This window comes from Pseudoliparis swirei, chromosome 11, assembly GCF_029220125.1.
Source record: "Pseudoliparis swirei isolate HS2019 ecotype Mariana Trench chromosome 11, NWPU_hadal_v1, whole genome shotgun sequence".
NCBI classification, from domain to species: domain Eukaryota; kingdom Metazoa; phylum Chordata; class Actinopteri; order Perciformes; family Liparidae; genus Pseudoliparis; species Pseudoliparis swirei.
This window is the reverse complement of record NC_079398.1, coordinates 20,649,868-20,671,916: the sequence shown is the minus strand read 5'-3', so window position 1 is coordinate 20,671,916 and position 22,049 is coordinate 20,649,868. Positions and strand designations below refer to the sequence as shown.

Sequence of the window (22,049 nt, the reverse complement as noted above, 5' to 3'; positions counted from 1 at the left end):
CCTGAAATGAGAGCGGTGACCTCTCATCGAACACGCCGCTCTTCATCCCCCTTTCAGCTGCAGACAGAGCGACCTGTTGCGTGGACGCGGAGGCGATGAGCTGATTAACGGGTCGGTCAGGAGGGCGACCCGTTAATCAGGGGGAAGACGTTCTTTGGAACGTCGGTTAAAATGTCACAGGAGTCCGAGCAGCTCTCCGGAGACGTTGGTTTCCTTTCTCTTGCTTCCTTTCCCCGGTTTCTTTTTCCTAGTTTGCTTCTCCTGGTTTCATTCCCCTGGTTTTCTTTCCTTGGTTTCCTTTCCCTGGTTTCCTTTTCTTAGTTTCCTTTCCCTGGTTTCCTTTTCTTGGTTTCCTTTCCCTGGTTTCCTTTTCTTAGTTTCCTTTCCCTGGTTTCCTTTTCTTAGTTTCCTTTACCTGGTTTCCTTTCCTTGGTTTCCTTTTCTTGGTTTCTTTCCCTGGTTTCCTTTTCCTGGTTTCCTTTCCTTGGTTTCCTTTTCTTGGTTTCCTTTTCTTGGTTTCCTTTCCCCGGTTTCCTTTCCCTGGTTTCCTTTCCTTGGTTTCCTTTCCTTGGTTTCCTTTACCTGGTTTCTTTCCCCGGTTTTCTTCCCCTTGTTTCCTTTCCCTGATTTCGTTGACCTGGTTAAAACATTGTCGCTGAACACTTTCACAGTCAAGTGGGCCCAACTGATGCATTTACCTGCTCCCTAACTCTCTTAGGCTGCAGACACTGTCTGAAGTTTGGGGAGTGAATATATGATCCTCGGTCACATTTACACACAAACACTCGGGGGGGAGGGGGGGGGGGAGCTGGCGACACGCCCTGCACTGAATCGTGTTATAAATAAGCTTTAACTTAATTGCATTTCCCCCGACCGGGAGGAACAAATGCAGGGCCAGCATATTTATTACCACTCTAGCGAGGTGCGTGAGACAGCCCGCGCTCGTGTGTGTGTGTGTGTGTGTGTGTGTGTGTATCTGGACCATATTTGTGTCCAAGTGCAAAAGCCCCAATGTGTGAAGCTAAGATTACAAACGTCCTCGTGAATCTTCCCGTCCTGCAGGCCTGTGTGTGTGTGAGGACCTGTGGCTGGACGTGTGACGACAGACGGATCTGATATCACAGCAGACGGAAAGATATTCGTGGTGCAGAAAGCTACTCCACGCCATTTTAAAGCCAGTCGTTCCTGCTAATCGCATTTGGCCTCAGTCTCTCTCGGCCAATCACGTCGCGGATGTCGAAACTTAATATAAAATCCGTTGGGTGCTCACGGCTCCCGCTCCGCATCGCATCATCCAGATGGTCAGCCGACACCTCCTCATCGCCGGCGTCCTCTCCACCGGGAAGGGGATTCCTGCAGTAACCATGGTAACCCCCCACCTCCACACATATGACTACGTCCCTGTGGGTTCTAATCGCTTAAGATTCACCAGGATTCTGACTTTATTGTGCACCGTGTCATGAATGTGTTCCGCTGCACCTCGTGATAATTCGCCAAATGAGTCGGTGAACATTAAACACGTCATCGTTGACATTGTGAGTGTGTTTGCATGCAGCTCAATGCACCGCTGTGCATGTGCATCATTGGTAAATATGTAAATAATACCAAGAGATGTCTACAAAGTGTTCTTTTCCTCATTTTAACAAAGATGTCGACACATGTTTTGACGTCTACAAGTCACCAAATCCTGTTGCAGCAACTAAAATAATGTAGTTTGGCTGCCTCTCAGAACGGATTACATCATATAGCCCAAACTGTACCAAATTTTTTACAATATATAATTATATTTATATATTTATATTTATATATATATATTTATATTTATATATATATTTATATATATATATATATTTATATATATATAGTAATTCAAAGAAAGAGCCAAATGTGAGTCAGTTTGACTTTTTGTTTCCAAGCCCTGGTTTACTTTTCACTTGACGTAAACTGTAATTAAGCAAATGCAAAAGTACTACAAAACAAACAAAGAAAACAAAGCACCCTGAGGCACAGTGAGAGAAAAAACTAAATTAAAAAGACACATTCCAATTATTGAGAGAACAGAATGTATATGGAGGCTGGCATGAATAACAGAAGAGGAGTGCAGCAGTGAATAGGATTAGCTGAGCCGGAGCTGAATGCAGGGAAACCTTCGCGGGGTCTGGACCAGCACTGGGGGGACATGTGCCAATCACGATGTCCAGAGGGGTGACAGCTATTCACTCCAGAGCTATGAAGGCATGCGGCGGGGATGAGTTGGAGGAGGAGCGGTGGAGGGAGCAGAGGAGAAGGGTTTACGTCCATGCGGCCCTTTCATCAGCATGATGCGATTTCTAAAAACACGAGGCGGGTTTTCAAGCGCGGGAGAGTCGTGCTCATACCGCAGTGGCAATTACTTTAGCAGATTCCGGTCTGTCCGCTGCACACCACTCATTTGTTTATGAATCCATCAGCGCCTAGTTAAACACTCGCGGTCCCCAGGGATGGAGCTTCTCCACCCAGCAGCTGTGTGATCATCTCCGGCTCAAAGGAAACGGCAGCCGGGAAACCTCCAGCCGTTTCATATTGTCAGGAGCAAACCGGCTCCATACCTGTGGTTACCAACGTGGGGGGTCGGGACCCCGGAAAGGGTCTCTATATCAATCTAGGTGGTCAAAATAGGATTAGAAAGTTTCATTTTAAAGATTATTTCTATTACTGAATAATCTGTTGTTCTTTAAATCTATAAAATGTGGAGGACCGTCCAAAGACCGAGGTCTGGAGGCTCCTCTGAGATGAGGAGTTGGACGGCCCCTCCCCGAACCCTTTAACCCCCCCCCCCCTCCCAACTACTACAGGCACACAAACAGTACACACACACATCAAAACATAAAATGTCGTACAAGCAACAACAACAAAAAACCAGAACAGGAAAAACAAAAACAAAAAAGAAAACAAAAAGAAACATCGTAAAAATAATAATAAAGGCAAATGTGAACTACTGATAACTTAGAAAAAATAATAATATCACGACCATCAAGGTATGAATATAAAATGTAATTTAAATATCTTTCCTCTATTGTACTGTGCCGCCAGGCTGTATATCAATAATAATAACTTTTAAAGTGAAGTGAGATGGCGTTTAAGGCGAGGACCAAATGCCTTGGCAGGAACCAGATGGTTTGGCCTTCTTTCATCTTTTTTTTTACTCAAAACAATGAATCCCTTGTCAGAATATTTACCACAATAGCTGTTCATCAGCCAATAGATTGCCCAAGTACTAATTGTAGACTCAGTTTCCTGGATATTCTCAAATCTTCACACCTTTTGAAATCGATCATCATGTCGCACCGACAGCATTTCTCCTCGTTTTCCCACATTTTAATGTCCGAAAACAAAACATTATTCAAAAGAATAATTGACCCGTTAAAATAAAAAGATCAAGTAATTGTTCGTTGCGGCTCTGAGGCTGCGGCGGAGCCGGTGGTGATGGGTCACCGGTTGACGATAGCTCATGTGAAAAGAACCACGTTTTCAAGATATATCTGCGACTCGGCAGCTCGGGTCCAAAATAACTTCCTGACGTCATTCACAAACTCTGAAACGGGAAATAAACTTGGACCCATTTGGGATGCTTATGTTTCCAACTGTGTAATAGTGCGTTGCCAGCCATTTAAGAAATGTTTAGGAAAAGGACTCTGTTTAGCGTTAAGTGTAGATTTAAGAAGCTTTATGAGGGGGGGGGGGGGGGGGGCACTCTGCCCCCATCGAGGAGGGAATCCTTCTGTTAGCTCAACGTTTATGTAAAAAATGGAAATAAAACACAACAATTTCCACTTGGAACGTGGATGCGAAAACAATGGAGGCAAAATACAATCTGTAGTTTTTCACGTCGCGATGCGTGAAGACGACCCGGAGGAGAGCTTCCGAGGCAGCGGGAGGAAACATCACTGTGATTTCGCCTTTTTTAGCGAATGCATTCTACACATTCATCCCCTCGGTTTTGTGTATGTAAATGTTGCCGTGAATCTTCCGGATGAAGCCGTCACTCCCACTGCTCCTCTTTGTCTTCTTTGTGGACGCACGCAGAATCAAATGCATCACTATCAGAGTGGAATTATGGAAATTTCTGGAGATTTGTTGGGAGTTCTGTAGCAGCAGTCTGCCATTTGTACAAAAGATCCAGAAGCCTCTGAAGGGGGGGGGGGTTCATATTAATACCCGAGCGTGTTCATGCATATGAACAATTGTCATTGTTTTAACTGCTTACTGCGGAATAATGTCCTGTATGTTTATAGATATATATATATATCACTACTCTGTGGTTATAACATCAATCACAGTTGACTGTGTGGGTTTAGCTTCATAGCCACCATCTGTCTCGCGTGTCGCTCTGCAGTTGAAGCCACATCAAGGGCCGTGTGCACACGTCGTACGTCAACAACACCGTTTCCCTGACATTTATCCTACAGACGGCCATTCCGGCGCTTATTATTCAGCGGTCGTATTATTTGTTCTTGGGAAGCACGCGGCCTCTTCTTTGCAATGTCACGCAAAATGTCAGTGTTTACGTTCACAACGCGATTTTTCTTTTTTTAAACGACGATACGATTTCAGCTCCTGCTAAAAAGGGTCAAAGAGCACATGGCGCGACCTTTGGATCGCCGTTTAACCTCCGTGGTGCACGATCCAGGTTTGTTTATATGCTCCTCTACCCCAAACTGCTGCTGGTTTGACTTGGTTTAAAGGAGGGGCGTCAAACTCATTTTCACCGTGGGCCACATCAGCATCATGGCCGCCTCTTAAAGGGCCGGTGTAACTGTATAATCGACTCCCGAACATATTGTAAAATAACTCTCTTTGCATTTGATTATTGTTTATTGGAGAGTAGAAATATTGTGCACAAGAAAATGTCTCTAATATTATAACACAAATCCATTTAATTTGTAACCTTCAAAATAAAAGCACAGGATATAAAGGTGATCATGTGTCTTTCAAGCCGTCAGGGGCCGCATAAAATGACGCGGTGGGTCGCATTCGGCCCGCGGGCCTTGTGTTTGACACCTGTGGTTTCAAGGAATCGTTTGACATTTTGGGAAATGCACTTATTAAAGCACTTATTATTGAATATTCGGAGGCAATTTGATTATTAACCGCCACGTAAAGTGACATTCTTCCCCCAGATCGTTTTAAAGTCGTTCTTCCGGTTTTATTGAGACTTTCTGAAGCGATAATCATTCGACCACAAAGTCGAGCTTCTTCTCCCGGAGCCCCACGAGCATGTACCGGCCCACAGAGTGTGAGCAGAGCCGCACTGCGAGAACATCTGACTCGCAGCACGATGCGCAGATCGATGAAGCAGCATTCCCTCACAACGCCGACAACATCACCGCAGCGTCGTAATAATAGTCTTTCTCCACATCTACTCCCCTGGCAGCCTGCGGGCCTGGCCCATAAAGCGTCTCTCACATAAATCAAGCGAAACCCTAAGAGCTCAGCGGGCCCCCGTGTGCACGCTGATCACACCAACGCTCGTTCCCCCCCCCCCCTGCCGCCGGTCTCCTGGGCCTCCTCGGCCCACAGGAACCCGCACGCCGGGAGCACAGCACCCTGCCAGTGAGCCACAGCGCGGCTGAGAGGGTCCTGATGGGGGGGGGGAGTGAATGTCACAGAGGCATGTCACTTTGATTAAATGCCTGCAGACCAATGCGTGAGTTGCAAGCGAATGCAAGCTGTGAAAAGAACAAATCAATATTTCTCAGGCGCACATTCCAGCGTCCCAGAGCACTGCCTTACAGGCACGGGGACAAAAAAAGCTGTCGCATCATTAAATACATGCGGCCCCAATGCTATTTTGTGCCACAGTACAGTATGACGCGGTTATTGCAACACTGCCAAATGTGCCCACTCTGTTGTAAGCCTGTGTTTTGTAGAGCAGTTTTATACACAGATGGTACAGCTGCATCACAAACGCAATGCACATAAACCATCCCTATTACTCTCATACACGCTTAGCACCAAAGCTTTGTTGGCACGGCGACACCCAGAAGGAATCAAACCTCCAGTCTTGTAATTCATTATCACACAGTCTGCTGACTGCCATGTACCGATTAACACATGGGACAGAGCCTGACCTTTGACCTTTGTTGTTGCAATGTTCTCCCTCTCTCTCTCCCTGTTCCTTTTCGTCCATGCTGCTTTATTTCAATTGAAGCAGACACGACACAGAAATAATACCAATAGTCAGAAGCGAAACATCCAGAAAGTTCCACAAAAACAAAAGCAGCCGGGGATTAGAGAGGTGTTACTTAAGGACTTCCTGTTTCCACAGTTGTGTGACGAATCCCAAAGTTGAAATCCCCGTCGCATGCGACGCACACAGATTTGCTACCGAAGCGCTCCGACGAGCCAAATCTCTTGACGGGGAAACAAGGGGATGCGGAGTGCATGCTCAGATGAGAGGGTAAGAAGCGTTTAAAAATTCACAGCGATGAGTGCAAGCAAGCAGATGAATAGGTAACCAAAGTATGCTCTGAATTAAACGACGTCAAGAGGCGAAGAAGACGACGTCTCGCTATCAAAAGCAAAAAGCCTGAATGAGCCGCGAGTCGGGCGGATTGCGGAATATCTTTGAAGCCGGCGTTCATATCTTACACACTGTAGCTACCGTTTGTTGACTTGTTTATCACCATCAAAGGGCAACTCAAAAACAAAACACAACTACAACCGGCACTCGGTAGAGCGCATACCTTCGCATATCACAAGATTGGGCATTGAATTATGAACATTTTGGCATTAGTTGCATGCCAATTGGATACAAATTGGCCGCGCTATGGTAAAAAGAAGATGTTGACCTTTTCATGACCTTGACCTTTGACCCGATCGATCCCAAAGTCTAATCAAATGGTCCCCGGATAATAACCAATCATCCCACCAAATTTCATGCGTTTCAAGAAGATGTTGACCTTTTTCATGACCTTGACCTTGACCTTTGATCCGATCAATCCCAAAATCTAATCAAATGGTCCCCGGATAATAACCAATCATCCCACCAAATTTCATGCGATAAGGTTTACAACTTTTTTTGTTACGCGAGGAACACGCATACAAATAAATAAATAAATAAATACACAGCGATCAAAACATAACCTTCCGCATTTTCAATGCGAAGGTAATTAAATCTACGGGATGGAAAAACAAGCATGAAAAGAAAATAACGTATTACTTGCAGTTATTGCTTTTGCGATATCCTTGGTTGATGAATGAAAAGCGGCCGCCGGGTAATCGTGAGAGGAATGAGAACAAAAAAATGGAAGCCGTCTTACCAGGTCTCGTCGTTTTTGAACTCCAGCTCTCCGAAGGTGTCTTCAAAGTCCTCCCCTCCTCCTTTGGCGAGTCCTTCCATGCTGCGATAAGGCACAATGACCGTCCCCCTGGCTCCGGAAGTCCTCAGCACCTTCACTTCCATGACGCCCGTGCTCTCGCTGACGTGCGCCGACTTGCTCTCGAAGGTGAAGATGCCCGAATGGTCGTCGTCCAGAATGGTCACGGTGGCCACGGCGGGGAAGCCCAGCGTGGCCTTCGGGTACTGGAGACTGTTCGGGGACAGCACCTCGTCCTCCGTCTCCAGGACGCGCAGGTTACTGAGCCGCACGAAAAAGTGCTCGTCCTCTTCGAAGATGTCGTCGTCGATGATGCCGATGTGGATCTCCCGGATCGTCTCCCCCGGTTTGAACACCACCGTGCCCTCCGAGAACTCGTAGTCCGCCCCGGCGTTGGCCGAGCCGTCCTCCGTCTTGTAATCCACGTAGATGGTCTTGTCGACGTCGCCGCCCTTTCTGGCGACGCTCAGGATGGCGGCGCCGCAGTTCTCCAGGCACTGGTAGACGGCGGGCTCGAACACGACTCGAGACACGAACTCGTCGGGCTCCTCCGCGCGAACCTCCTGCACGCTGACGCTCCTCTTGGCCTGCTCCGCCACGTGCTTCTTCAGGATGTTCCCGGCGCCGGTCATCATGCGCGTCGCTTGGATGCGGTAGAAGGCGCGGCTCTTCTGCTGGTGCGACAGGGCGTAGTAGTTGGCCATCTCGACCAGCTGGTCCATCTCTTTCTCCGGGTGCTTCTGCTTCAGGTCCTTCAAGATGCGGATCATGTCGCGCCGGGACTCGTCCGCCTCTTTGCTCTCCATCAGAGCGACGAGGTTGCCCGTCGCCCCCCCGTCCATGAAGTGGGAGTTGGCCATCTTGCCGTCCATCTCGATGCCCTTGGAGCGATCGGCCTCCGTCTCGATGATGACGCCCCGGTGTTTGTCGGTGCGATACGTCCTGTGCATGAACTTGTAGAAGAGCAGCCGCCTGTCCGCCACCCACGCCAGAAGCACGCATATGGGGAAGAAGGCCAGTGTGAGGAGACCCTCCCAGACCTGGACGACGTTGGGAGAGAACACGGCCAGGATCATGTAGAGCCAGATGTAGGCGAAGACGCTCCAGCCCGCGGTGACGAAGAACACTCGGAGGTGTTTGATCTTGCGCACTTCTCCTTGGGGGATGACGGACACGCAGAGGCCAATGATGACGAACATATTGAAGGCCGCGCTGCCGACGATGGTGGCGGGCCCGAGCTTGCCAGATTGGAATCCGTGTCCACAGACCTCGATTAAAGTGAGCAGAATCTCGGGGGTGGACGAGCCCAAGGCCATGAGGGTGAGATTCGAGACCGTTTCGTTCCACACCCGAATCGTGGTTGTGATCGTTTCCCCATTGGGCCTTTTGATGACAAGTTCTCTCTCCTGGGAGGTGATGACCTCAATGGCTGCCATGAAGCGGTCGGCGATGATGGACACCCCGAGGAACATGTAGATCATGGCCACAAAATACACAATGACCCGTGCGATCTTGTCTCCCATGGAGGGGTCCTCGGGATACCAGATGGGCAGGATGATGCCCTCCTGACACTTGGAGTTTCCCGTGCAAGTGGCATTGCTGGGGGTTAGCAGAGGGCTCGGAGTGGTCCGGGCCTCCGTACACAGGAAGGCGACGGCAACCGAGACCAGCCCCATCCAGCAGCAGGCGGACGACCCCGGCTTCACAGGCCTTGAACCCTCCATGCACCCTCCTTCGTCTCAAGTGTCCTTACCACACTGACAGTCCCCCTGGGATCCAGCACTGGGCTGTGCTTCTTCTCCACCCACCACCTGAACACAAGGGAGAAACAACAGATTGTATTGTTTGTTTGTTTTTTGTTTTTGTTTTTTTGTATTTTTTATTCAGTCAATCAAATACAATACAATATTATCCTATAAAAAAAAAATACAAAAGAGAGAGACTGAAAAGGTATGGGTCGAAGCAAAAAAATGCTTATAAATTCCTATCCTAAATTGAAATCAAAATAATCAGAAAATTAATCTAAAATAAAGAAAGAAAAAAAAAAACAATAAACAAGATAAAAAACAAAATATATTTATATATACTACCACATACATCTTCCATATTAATCCTTTTTTAATTACATTTATAACTCAAGGATTTTTTTATAAATAATTCCCTTAAAATTGTATTGAGTAGTATTGACGTTATACTGTTTATATATATACTTATTAAAAGACAAAAGTCACAAAGGGTTTACTCTCTGATGACAGACAGGGAGGACGGTGGTAATACACTTGCTTCATGTTGGTTTGCATCTTTTCATCAAAGAGATAGAAAACATCTTGATCAGTAAAAAATAAAAGAATGCATTATGTATTCATCATAATAACTCAGTAATTACTGTCACGTAATGCATTGGATATCAAACCTGTGTAAGACTACTTTCACGTTGTTTAAAACCCCAAGTTGGAGGAGGAGCATTAGTGCATGTCTATAAGAGTGTGTGTTTGCATTTCACATGGAGAGAAACACACACTGATTCCGAAGCAAGAATTTAAATCATCCCACAATGCCTCCGTACAACTTCAATGAGTTTCTGCCTCCTTCTTTTCAAACAGCAGCCGCGAGACCTTTGTGTTATTTATGAGAGGCAGGCTGGAAAATAGTTCTCCATGCTTAGGAATTCATGAGATTTTCAGGTCTGTAAACCACTATGTGAACAATGCAGATAACATTAGTTGAATGAAATCATAGCCTGTGGGCTCATTGCTCATCATAAAGTGAGTTTTTGATGTGGCGACGTGTCCCCTCGATGTGTTTTTGAGTGCGATTGTCTGAGATCTCGGGGGTAATACACAGCTCTGAACCGAACCACTCGCTCAGCAGGCGTGCAACGTTGCCAAACTAAGCACTGTCCGAAATGTCGCATTGGCAAAAATAGAAAACAGCAGCGGGGAGGCAGGAGACCGTCAAGAGGCAAACTGAAACAAAGGGTACAGTCCCGTCCAAATTCATTTCAGACTGAGCTCCGAATGCTTTCCACTTCCACAAGAGAGGGAGCAGCATGACAGTAACGATGCGGACATCGTCCGAATTCATGTGATGGACCTCTTCGGCTCTTATGAGATCGGACATGAGCATTATTTTGAGGCCATAGGCACTTGGAATAAAAGTCTCAGAAGATGTGAGCTGACATAACATGGGATTCATTATAAAAAGCTCTTTTCTCTGTGATTATTCTGGAGGTAGAGAAAGGTGGGTGTGGCCCTTCACCACGCCTTAAGGGACCCCTGAGAAAGACCCAGAATCTGACTTACAATCGGCTCGCCGGTCACACTTGCTTTCCCTTTGCTTTTGTTGAGCAAAATGTGGTTTGAATGTTTCTACATGTTCTGCCTTAAAGTGCATGTTTGTGTTCTGATTGCTGGTTAAAGGGCTGATTACCTCTGGTGTACAGTTTAAACGCATGGCACTTAAAGGCCCTTTGGATAAAAGCATCCATTAAGTGGCATATGTTATGCAAATGAGGATTTCTTATTCGATTTAAGTCTTGTGCAGCACACTGGATCTGAATATTTTTTAAATAAAACCAACTTGAACTCCCAGGTTATACTTGTGGAAATGATATCCATCATCCAGACGGACCACTGGCCAGTTTGGATGGCTGACAGATTTTGGAAGTGTGGATACTCAAACAGGAGCTGGCATATTTTAAGCACTCACACCAATTTAAAAGCCAAATATTGTCTTTGGAACCTGAGAAGTGACAACGAACATAATGTCTGCAAATAAACTGTCAGTTACTATCAACATCTTGAGTTCAAACTCAGGCTTCAGCAAAACCAATTAATATAGTCTGGAATAAATTATTCCAAAATACTTAGATAGATATAATTAATTTCATCACTATCTGTATTATTACAATGACTTTAAAAGAAGTATAACCTCAATAAAATTCAGAAATAAATTGCTTTCCAAAAAGGGTTTTTTAAAGACTTTTTATAAAAAATTCTCAGTTTGAAATGAAATTTCTCATTTGTAAAAAGGAATAATAAAAAGATGTCGATTTCAGAGCAGCGCGGAGGATGGAAACGGGGAGGACGGCAAACGGCGGCGGAAGCGGGAGACAAAGAACTTTAAATTGTGCTGAATCAGCAGCATGTATATGGAGGGGAGCCAGCTCTGCAATGCCTGCGAGAATCGACAGCAAAAAACAACGAGGAAATTATTGAGTGACAGAGTCATAACTTAACGGGTGAAAAGTTTTTTTTTAAAGTTCGCAGCCGTTTGGACATTTTATAGGAGTCTTAAAAGTTGAACACGGAAACTCACAGACGAGAGAGACAGAGTTTAGGAGTGGAGAAAATGTTTGCAATGCTTAAATTAAAGTCAATAACCTCGATTAACCGTATTGAAGAAACGACCGGTGTTGGAAAAGTGGAAACCGGGGGTACGTTTTCCAAAAGGAGGCTAAAAGACGCGACACTCTTCCTGCTTCAGAATCAGAGCAGCACTGCTGACCTGCCAGCTTCGCCCCGTCTCTTGACTGCGTGGTGGCTCTGGATGGGCAGAAACTGCAAAGAGGCAGAAACAGACAGAGCATCCAGAACGTAAAGGCTAGCGAGCCTCTCGGTATGTTACTGCCGGGCCTTTTAACTGTACGCTTGACTTACAAGAGGAAGAGCGTATACATTTACACGACCGTTCAAAAGTTTGGGGTCATCCAGACAATTTCGTGTCTTCCATGAAAACTCACTTTTATTTATCAAATGAATTGGAAATTGAATTGAAAATATAGTCAAGACATTGACAAGGTTAGAAATAATGATTAATATTTGAAGTATTAATTTTGTTCTTCAAACTTCAAGCTCAAAGGAAGGCCAGTTGTATAGCTTATATCACCAGCATAACTGTTTTCAGCTGTGCTAACATAATTGCACAAGGGTTTTCTAATCAGATATTAGTCTTCTAAGGCGATTAGCAAACACAATGTACCATTAGAACACTGGAGTGATAGTTGATGGAAATGGGCCTCTACTATATGGAGATATTTCATTAGAAACCAGACGTTTCCACCTAGAATAGTCATTTACCACATTAACAATGTATAGTGTGTATTTTCGATTAATGTTATCTTTATTGAAAAAACAGTGCTTTTCTTTGAAAAATAAAGACATTTCTAAGTGACCCCAAACTTTTGAACGGTAGTGTATACGCTCGCTACAATTATATCATCATTTGTAACCTGGGTCAATCTCAAACTTATCGTTTTTAAAAAAGCAACATGATTTAAGATGACTCCGTTGTTGATGTGGCCGTCTCAGTTGTCTATCTTTACACGTCCAGCACAAAGCAACGTCAGCGTTCCTTTGGAGTCGTGTTTCTGTCGACGCGATTGACTGTAAATCCATTCTTATTATGTTTTGGTCTCCACCGACTCCTGAGGGAAATATCCGCCTCTTTAGCTGCTAAATGCTACATCATGGTCACCATCTAGCTCGCTAACTAGCGGGCTAGCTTTGCCCATCTGTGGTTTGGTGCAAGGGAAATCATGAAGTGTATACAGTCAGTTTTTATCAGGGTTTTCTTTGGCTTCAAGACATGCGCCCGCTACAGTGGAAAACAACGCTATGAGAGCCGTCACGTGATCCATCGTTAATATCACAAATACTGCTCGCAGCAGCTTTAAGCTCGCTGAAATGTTCCGTCTTTTTTAAACTTCACTGTAGCTTTAACCCTTGTGTTGCCTTCGGGTCAATTTGACCCGATTCAATGTTTCACCCTCCTGTTACCTTTATATTTACGAACATATTTTACCCTTGAGGTCAATATGACCCCAGCTATTAAAATCTCCAGAAAATTATTAGAATTAATATTGTTTTCCAAGTTTAAGTGTGAGGTACTTTATGTTTGTTTGTTGACTCCCGAAAGAACACCGACATTAAACATTGAATCGGGTCAAATTGACCTGAAGGCGACAGGAGGGTTAAATATTGAATCGGGTCAAAATGACCCGAAGGCAACACAAGGGTTACGGATGTTTTGATAAAGTTTTGCTGTTATTTAATTATTTTCTTCTTTCTACGTTTGACGTGCAGGTATACGAGAAAAACATAGTCTACTTCGAGAATACAGAACGAGTCAATTATATAAATATGGTCTTCTTGCGGGGAAGTTATTCCTTTAGGAATATTTTAATTGTAATACTTTAAGAAACTCTCATACAACTCGCGTCGTAAAATCCGAGTATCATTTATCCAGTAGGCCAGAACTTCCCAAAGGCGTACATCTTCGCTAACACCTTACTATTTCAAACACTTCAGCATAAAAGAAGTAGTAGTAAACTATACTGGTAGTTGGTAGCAGCTTTGTAGTGTTTACTGCTTCCATAATCTTCTAACACACACTCACGCATACAGTAGAAACACCAGAGTCTCTGTCGGCATTAACTACGTGTTTACTCTCCAAGCTACTGCTGCTACATGTAGCTTTTGCCAGGTAGCTTAAGCTAGCGGGAAGAGGTGGAATTTGGTGACCTTTTTAACCTACTCTGTGGATATTCTCTCGAGGATGAGGTCATGCTGTTCAAATTGCGTTAACACCAGAGGTGTCCAGATGTGATGCGGCCAAATCGATCACACTCGGACCACAGTGTGTCCTGCATGCACATTGCACCTTGCACATGCACGTGTGTCTTTTCCTTATTCCCTCAAAGCTCTGAAAATGCTGGAACATCCAATTCCCATAATGCACCTCCATAATGTGGTGCATTGGACTGTCCCTGACTGGTAAATGTCCACGTCACCACTCCAGAAGCACAATAGACATGTTTCAGTCTCTTTGATGAGTAAACTCAACTTAATGAGTGACAAAATCTTATATATTGCTAAATGGATTGACTTGATTGGTTAATTTGAGAACTCATTTAAGACACAGAGCCACAGGCAAACATGTAAAGTTCATTAAAATGATTACATTCAAGCTCTCAGACAGTTCAGGTGGATGACCTCACGAGGATTTAGTATTTTAAATATTGATTTCCCATCAGGACAAAGTGCATTGTGTGCCGTCAGCGAATGCAGAGTGAACGATTCCATTTCTCTTTGTGTACCAACATTAGAGCCGTGACCCCTAAATTAGGAGCTACACAAAACAATTTGCATACTAATTACCGTTTTAGGGATTGTAATTCACATTGTGACTGTAGAGGAGAACTGACGCTGGAGTTTAATCAAGACTGTCCAGCTGCCACCCCCAAGTATGACAAGAAATCAACAGAAAAGACCAAGTTAAAATGGTGACATATTCCAATTAAGTCCAACAATGATCTCTGCAACCTCAAATATATGAGGGTGAACCCACTTTAACTCTATTTACACAACTTTTAAACACTTTTTTCTTGAGGAAACATTAAAAAGTAGATATTTCAAAATCAAATATCACTTAATCTTTGACTTAATATCTTAATATCTACATGTGTGCTGATTATTGACAATGTCATGCAGTAATTGTTCATGTTTTCCCTGAATCGTATTCAATTAAGGTGTAAAAGGCCTAAACAGCATCCATGATGCAACATAACTACTCTCATTCAGGTCCAAATTCAATCAATTAATTTAGCATTTAATTAGCATGAATTAAAAAAGAGATACAAAGTGTTCCCCTGACTAGCTGACTAAATAAAATATGTTAGGATGAAAATAATTGAACTACAGGATGGAGATACACTCGATAATCACGTAATCGTAAATGATCAGCTTGTTAAACTAAACTATATCTTCTACTTCTGGACTGACAGAACCAACCATTTGAATAAATCAACCTTTTGGAACATGATATTTTTTATTTGTACACACACACACACCTGATTCCGTCCATCTTTAAGTGGTCACTCTGTTAAATCCCCTGACTGGTGCAGACAGCATGAGCTCGAGCCAGTTGCTGCTCGGCTCTCGGGTCTCTTTCCCTATTTTGGGGAGAGGCTCTTGTTCAAGGAGGCTACTTGAGACGCGCGTCAACATGGACTCAGCAGACCCACGGAGAGCTTCAGCTGTTGCTGATTAATCACCAGCAGGCGGGGCTCGCGCACTCCCGAGGTCGGTATACCTGCAGGGCCGTGGGGGAGGGGGGAGGAGGGAGGGGGAGACCCCCTGCTGGAGCACCCACAGGCCCTCACGGAAACTTAAGGAGGGGTGCGCGCAGGCCTCGGCTACAGGACGCACGCGCCTACATGGTGGTCCCCTCTCAAAGTACGACCCGCTGCTGACTCGAGGAAACACTCTCCCCCTGCTGACAGCGGCCATGCGACTCAAAGAGTCATCAATAAACATGTGTTTAAAAAAAAAGAGCTAGAAATCCAGGAGTTCAGCCAATCAGCAGCAGGACTGTAACAACCGCCATCCAACACACACACTTTGCGTTGACAGGCGCCAATTACTGAAACGGCACACCCATTAGACGCGATCACGAACCCCCTTTGCTATGGATCATCTCTGCACGATGAGGAGGAGGAGGGTTCGGAACCGGGGCAGGATGAAGCGCTCCGAGACCACATCCCATCACTTATGGACTGGATGTGCATCTAACGTGGTTTACTATTAAACTCGAGAGCCCATCTGTGTCTTGCTCCAACAACGCTTGTCTACTCTGGGTGCATCGATCACTCCCTGCTTATTGAGATATTAGTTTGCGTCATGCGTTGGTTCATCAGAACCTACCTGGATTTGTATTCCGGGGAGTTTGATGTAGAAACTGCGAAATAGCTCCAATCCACCCCCTTCGGTGCCGTTCGGATCCCCCTCTCTCCACAGCCTCAGTGGAACATCGCTGTGTGGATCTCAAACGTGCTCCTCGGACTAAAAAAATAATTTTAAAAACCCCGGTGGAGCCACTGTGTCGTCCTCATGCACCGAGAGGCATGTCCATCAGCCTCACTCGGTATTTGGGGATTGGATCAAACCGGCCAGAGGTGATCGCCTTTCGTCCTCTCCTGCCTTGGCGCCCTCCTCCCCAGATCCTCCCCGTCTGACGGATTGACCGGGTCGCAGAGCTGTCAATGACGAAGGAGGAGGAGGAGGAGGAGTGGGCAGAGGGGGGAGGAAGGGATGGAGGGGGGAGTCGGTATTTTGAGATCAAGAGATGGATCTTCAGCGCCCGTCAGCACGGCTCTCCCTCCTCCTGCAAGCCGTGAATCAGCGCTCTCCTCCTCCTCCTCTCTCTCTCTCTCTCTCTGTCCGCTGCGATAGCGCAGGAGATCTGTGATGGTGTCGCTCCTGCAGATCGGCTCCTTATTCCCGGCTGTCTCTTCTCTCCAGAATGTAATTAATATGAACCTCCGTGCGACTTGAGCAAAGCGCCCGGCTGTGCGGTTCACTTGCCCCGGGCTGTCATCCGGATTTTGCGCACGCGTGCGTCTCCTCCTCCTTCTCGTGCGCCGGAGTCCGCGTATGCTGGAGCCGATTGCCGGAGAAGGAGCTTCATCCATACGGTGTCATCCTCACGGGGTAATTATTCACGTTTGATAGGGGGCTATTCTCACGCGGGTGGAGGTGTGAAATGGTTGCACGCCACAGCCCTCCGCCTCCCTCCCTCCCTCCCTCCCTCCCCCGCATCTTTAAAAGTCACACCGACAGACGCGCGCATCTACGTCACCAACCGGCTGAGAGAAGAAACCTGCACCGCAAAGCACGAATATCATCCAGGGCCCCGGTGCACCGCGACAAGGGCTCTCAACGAGAGGGAGAAGTGAGGAGGAGAAGTGAGGAGGAGAAGTGAGGAGGAGCAGCAGGAGCAGCTAATTGTGAAGAGTGCCAGCTAATTATTCATCTCGACTAATAGAGTGAATGTGCCCTTTCGGTCACGTGCTTCTTCATATAAGACGACACGTTTAATGACAGCGGGAAGAGGATCACCGAGTCACTGACTGACATTTACTCTGGCCACAAAACACACACACCAAACACACAACAGAGACAAATGGCTTTATAATTGCAGTACAACAAATTAAATTACTATATTGTATTCACTGTAAAGATGTATGTGTATACATAACCTGTAAAGTCACAAGCTCAGGAATGCAACAATAAAGCAAATGTATGATTGCTGCATATAAGAAGCTATGACATATTATAATATAATATCACGGTAATACCGACACACAAGTGTCAATCCGCAGATTCAGGAGTGTGACACGTGAAGATGACTGAGTGTTGCAAGGCCCTTAAAAAGGATGCAGTGTGCGCGGTTTGGCGCCATCCAGCGGTGAGAGTGCGCATTGCACCCAACTGAAACTTCCCCGTGTCGGACGGTGCTGCTGTAGCAACATGGCGGCGTGCTTCCTAAAGGGGAACAACGGTGTCTGTAGATCTCAAACGGCTCATAAAGCTAATGGAAACACAAAGGTTCTTATTTTTATGTGATTAAACACTTGAATAAATACTGAAAACACGGAGAAACAGCTAGCATGCCTCTGTTCAAGCACCTCTAAATATACCAAGTCTTGTTTGTTTAGTGTGTAACAATTTACTTTGGTGTTGGGTTGTAACCACAACAGTTTGAATTGCATATATATATATCTATATGATTAATTGTTGAATTAATACAAATATATTTTATTTCAGACAAAGGCTTTCTTCCAGTCTTTGTGCTAAGCTAAGCTCGCGTTAAACGCTAAACTAAGCTAGCTTTAAACACTAAGCTAAGATAGCTTTAAACGCTAAGATAAAATAGCTTTAAACACTAAGCTAAGCTAGCTTTAAATGTAAGTCTAAGATAGCTTTAAACACTAAGCTAAGATAGCTTTAAACGCTAAGATAAAATAGCTTTAAACACTAAGCTAAGCTAGCTTTAAACATAAGTCTAAGATAGCTTTAAACACTAAGCTAAGATAGCTTTAAACACTAAGCTAAGCTAGCTTTAAACGACTCACTGAACACACTTCACCTCCTGTCTTTCTCTTGGCGCAAATCCCCATACTTCTTTAATATTTAGTCAACCAGACATATATGTTGTATATTAGTAGAGTATTTAGGGTCAAATGCAGATTGTCAAAAACACCAGGATGTTAGGATAAACTGCATCCGGTATTCTGACCCACAATCCTCAGAGGAGCAGAAGACGGATCACATTGAGAGCACAGACAGACGGACTGATGGCAGCTCATTGACTGACTCCACCGCGCAACAGAACCCACTTTTTGAAGGGCAGCTGCACCACGTCCTAAAAGTTTAAATATAATAGTATGAGATTTGGGACACACCCAGCGTCTCTTCTTCTTGCAGTTGCATTGCACGACCCAACGGCCTCCCGTCCCCAGTTAGACGCATTACTGGCCAGTTGGTAATGAGCTCCACTGATGGAGCACCATCACCCGTAACCGCTGCTGACGCAACCCTGTATCACAAAAATTACGTTCCCCCAGACCTAAAATGCAATTTGCAGTTACGTTTGACTGAAACGTATTTCTCTCCAGATTACGTTTGTATTTGACGTATTATAATAACAAATACGTCTCTGATCAACGTATCTTTGCCGTTTGTTATCTCTCTTTTCTACAATGCTGTTATGAATTGTAAAAAGCGTCCTCTAGTCTTATTTATTATTATGTTATATATGTTGTTTCGCCTGCGTATTCTGACAGCAATAAGCGTTGTCGGATCATATGAATTGGCGTGAAGACTTGCTGCTGGTGACTCTCCTTTATTTTCTTTTTTTAGGTGACAATACATTAATTAAAACTCGTAAACTATCACCACCTCATCACCACCTTAACAGAGTCAGTCCCATACGGTCAAATCCACTATTAAACTTGTTATAAAATGCGCATCTGTCCGTAATCTATACCATTCAGTTCGCATTTCAACCTAAAAAGTGCGCTTCCTTGTTACCTTTCAAAATAAAAGTCCGATTTGTCTGTTAAGCGGAAGTAGTATAAAACGTCTATGTTTATTCAAACAATACAATATAAAAGGCATACATCAAAATCAATAAGGAAAATGCTGAACAGTCAAACAACTCAAAACAATAAACCCTTCATGGGGTTATTTACAGGGCGTGTTTACTTCTCATCAAACAAAAAGAGCAGGTATCTGGAAAAATCTGGGAAATAATTTGGGAATTGTTAATAAAACATGATTTACCCTTCAACTTCCACTGATATGCATGCAAACTAATACATCGCTTCACACACACACACACACACACACACACACACACACACACACACTGACAGAAACACATAGACACTCACATATACGTATACACACACACACACAGGCAGAGACACACACATACTCAAATTGTCCCATTAAAATTAAATGTTGCCCATATAGGTTTAATAAATTGAAAACGCTTGTTTGAATCTGCCGTAATTTGGACGGAATCCCAAGCATGTAGCAAAAACTCCAGCAAAATAAGATTATTTGCTGTGTATTATAATGTATGCAGCACATATTTTAGCTTTTTTTTCTTCTAAACATGTCAGAGCTTAGCTTTCTTTTCCAGGTTGTAGCCACTCCCAAATGGGGTAGAATACAATTGAAATTGTTCATATAGTACAAACATTTGAGGAGTTGTTAACCTTTGAAGGAAGGAATTTTGTTTTTTTCCGGGTTTTTAAACCCTTCCCAAGCAGGGATGCTAAGTGCTATATGTGGCCAGCCTACATGGTTGGGACCCATTTGGGAGGGGCTACAACCTGCAAAAGAAAGCTAAGCTCTGACATGTTTAGAAAAAAAAAAGCTAAAATCAGCCCAAACTCACAACAGGGTCTCAGATTTGTTAAACCACACACCTCTTCAAGTCCTGGATTTCAGACAGCCAATTAACTCTTGTGGGTGTTGGAGGAAATTTCACCCCATCACCTCATTGTAGGCCCTGTCCTGAGTGTCTGTGTTCAATTTGGGATTTCAGGACTAATATTTAGGAGATTATGGCCATTTTGCACTTGTCAAAAATATGCAAATTTAAGAGAATAAGGCCCAATTTGACCCTTTAGACCTGTTTTTGGGGCCCTTAGCTCAGTGCTATCGGTCCAAAACTGTAGGGTATATCATATTCAGATGCCCTTCTTTGAATCTGAAAAGAATCCAGATCTTTAAGTTGATTGAAAGTGTGCAAAATTAACTAAAAGACTGGTTTTAAGGATCGTATAAGGGTTATTGGCACGGTGACAATTTTCTCTTGTGAATCTTTTGGAGGGGATTCCCCCCGCAACATCAAAGTCTTATATTTAGGTAAATATAATATATTTAATATATAGCAGAAGGGTTATATCTGAGAGACAATTGGGAGGTCAAAGGTCAGTCTGCAGAGTATGCGTGTGTGTGCGTGTGTATTTGTGTGTGTGTGGGTGTGTGTGTGATTCTGCCTGTGTGTATGTATGTGAGTGTCTGTATGTGTGTGTCTGAGTGTGTGTCTGTGTGTGAGAGTGTGTGTCTGTGTGTGTCTGTCATTCTGTGTGTGTGTGTGTGTGTCTGTCATTCTGTGTGTGTGAGTGTGTGTCTGTGTGTGTGAGTATGTGTGTGTCTCTGCCTGTGTGTGTGTGTGTGTACGTATGTGAGTGTCTATGTGTTTCTGTCAGTGTGTGTGTGTGTGTGTGTGTGTGAAGCGATGTATTAGTTTGCATGCATATCAGTGGAAGTTGAAGGGTAAATCATGTTTTATTAACAATTCCCAAATTATTTCCCAGATTTTTCCAGATACCTGCTCTTTTTGTTTGATGAGAAGTAAACACGCCCTGTAAATAACCCCATAAAGGGTTTATTGTTTTGAGTTGTTTGACTGTTCAGCATTTTCCTTATTGATTTTGATGTATGCCTTTTATATTGTATTGTTTGAATAAACATAGACGTTTTATACTACTTCCGCTTAACAGACAAATCGGACTTTTATTTTGAAAGGTAACAAGGAAGCGCACTTTTTTTAGGTTAAAATGCGAACTTTATGGTATAGATTACGGACAGATGCGCATTTTATAACAAGTTTAATAGTTGATTTGACCCGTATGGGACTGACTCTGTTAAGGTGGTGATGAGGTGGTGATAGTTTACGAGTTTTAATTAATGTATTGTCACCTAAAAAAAGAAAATAAAGGAGAGTCACCAGCAGTAAGTCTTCACGCCAATTCATATGATCCGACAACGCTTATTGCTGTCAGAATACGCAGGCGAAACAACATATATAACAAAATAATAAATAAGACTAGAGGACGCTTTTTACAATTCATAACAGCATTGTAGAAAAGAGAGATAACAAACGGCAAAGATACGTTGATCAGAGACGTATTTGTTATTATAATACGTCAAATACAAACGTAATCTGGAGAGAAATACGTTTCAGTCAAACGTAATTTGGAGAGAAATACGTTTCAGTCAAACGTAACTGCAAATTGCATTTTAGGTCTGGGGGAACGTAATTTTTGTGATACAGGGTTGGCTGACGAGGCAAAGCAGGATGTATACGGCCAACACCTCACAAGCCTAAAGCTTTGTGGATGCAAGTCCTAAAAGTCACGAGGCAAACCAAACTGTATGTGAAATATTTAAAAGTTGTTTGAACTAATTAGCGATGAATCAATAATGGATTATCATAAAAACCACCCAGGAACCAAATGTATAGACTCGGAGCAGTCATGCAGTATATGCAGACTCCCTTTTGTTTTAAGGACCGAGCCTGTATGCAAAGCAGGAAATAAAGAATGAACAAAAA

At 44.2% G+C, this 22,049-nt stretch overlaps 1 protein-coding gene across 2 annotated transcripts in view; it reads right to left on the bottom strand.

Annotated features, from left to right (window-relative positions):
• The window catches only part of slc8a3 (solute carrier family 8 member 3), a 124,359-nt gene extending 108,014 nt beyond the window's left edge, over positions 1-16,345 (bottom strand). For both annotated transcript variants that reach the window (XM_056426039.1, XM_056426041.1), the window contains exons 1-2: positions 16,061-16,345; positions 7,302-9,169 (exon numbers count right to left, since the gene is read on the bottom strand). In XM_056426039.1, coding sequence (XP_056282014.1) covers positions 7,302-9,082 — 1,781 coding nt within the window. In that variant the 5' untranslated portion in view covers positions 9,083-9,169; positions 16,061-16,345. The remainder of the gene's footprint in view (positions 1-7,301; positions 9,170-16,060) is intronic.
• Positions 16,346-22,049: the final 5,704 nt, after the last annotated feature.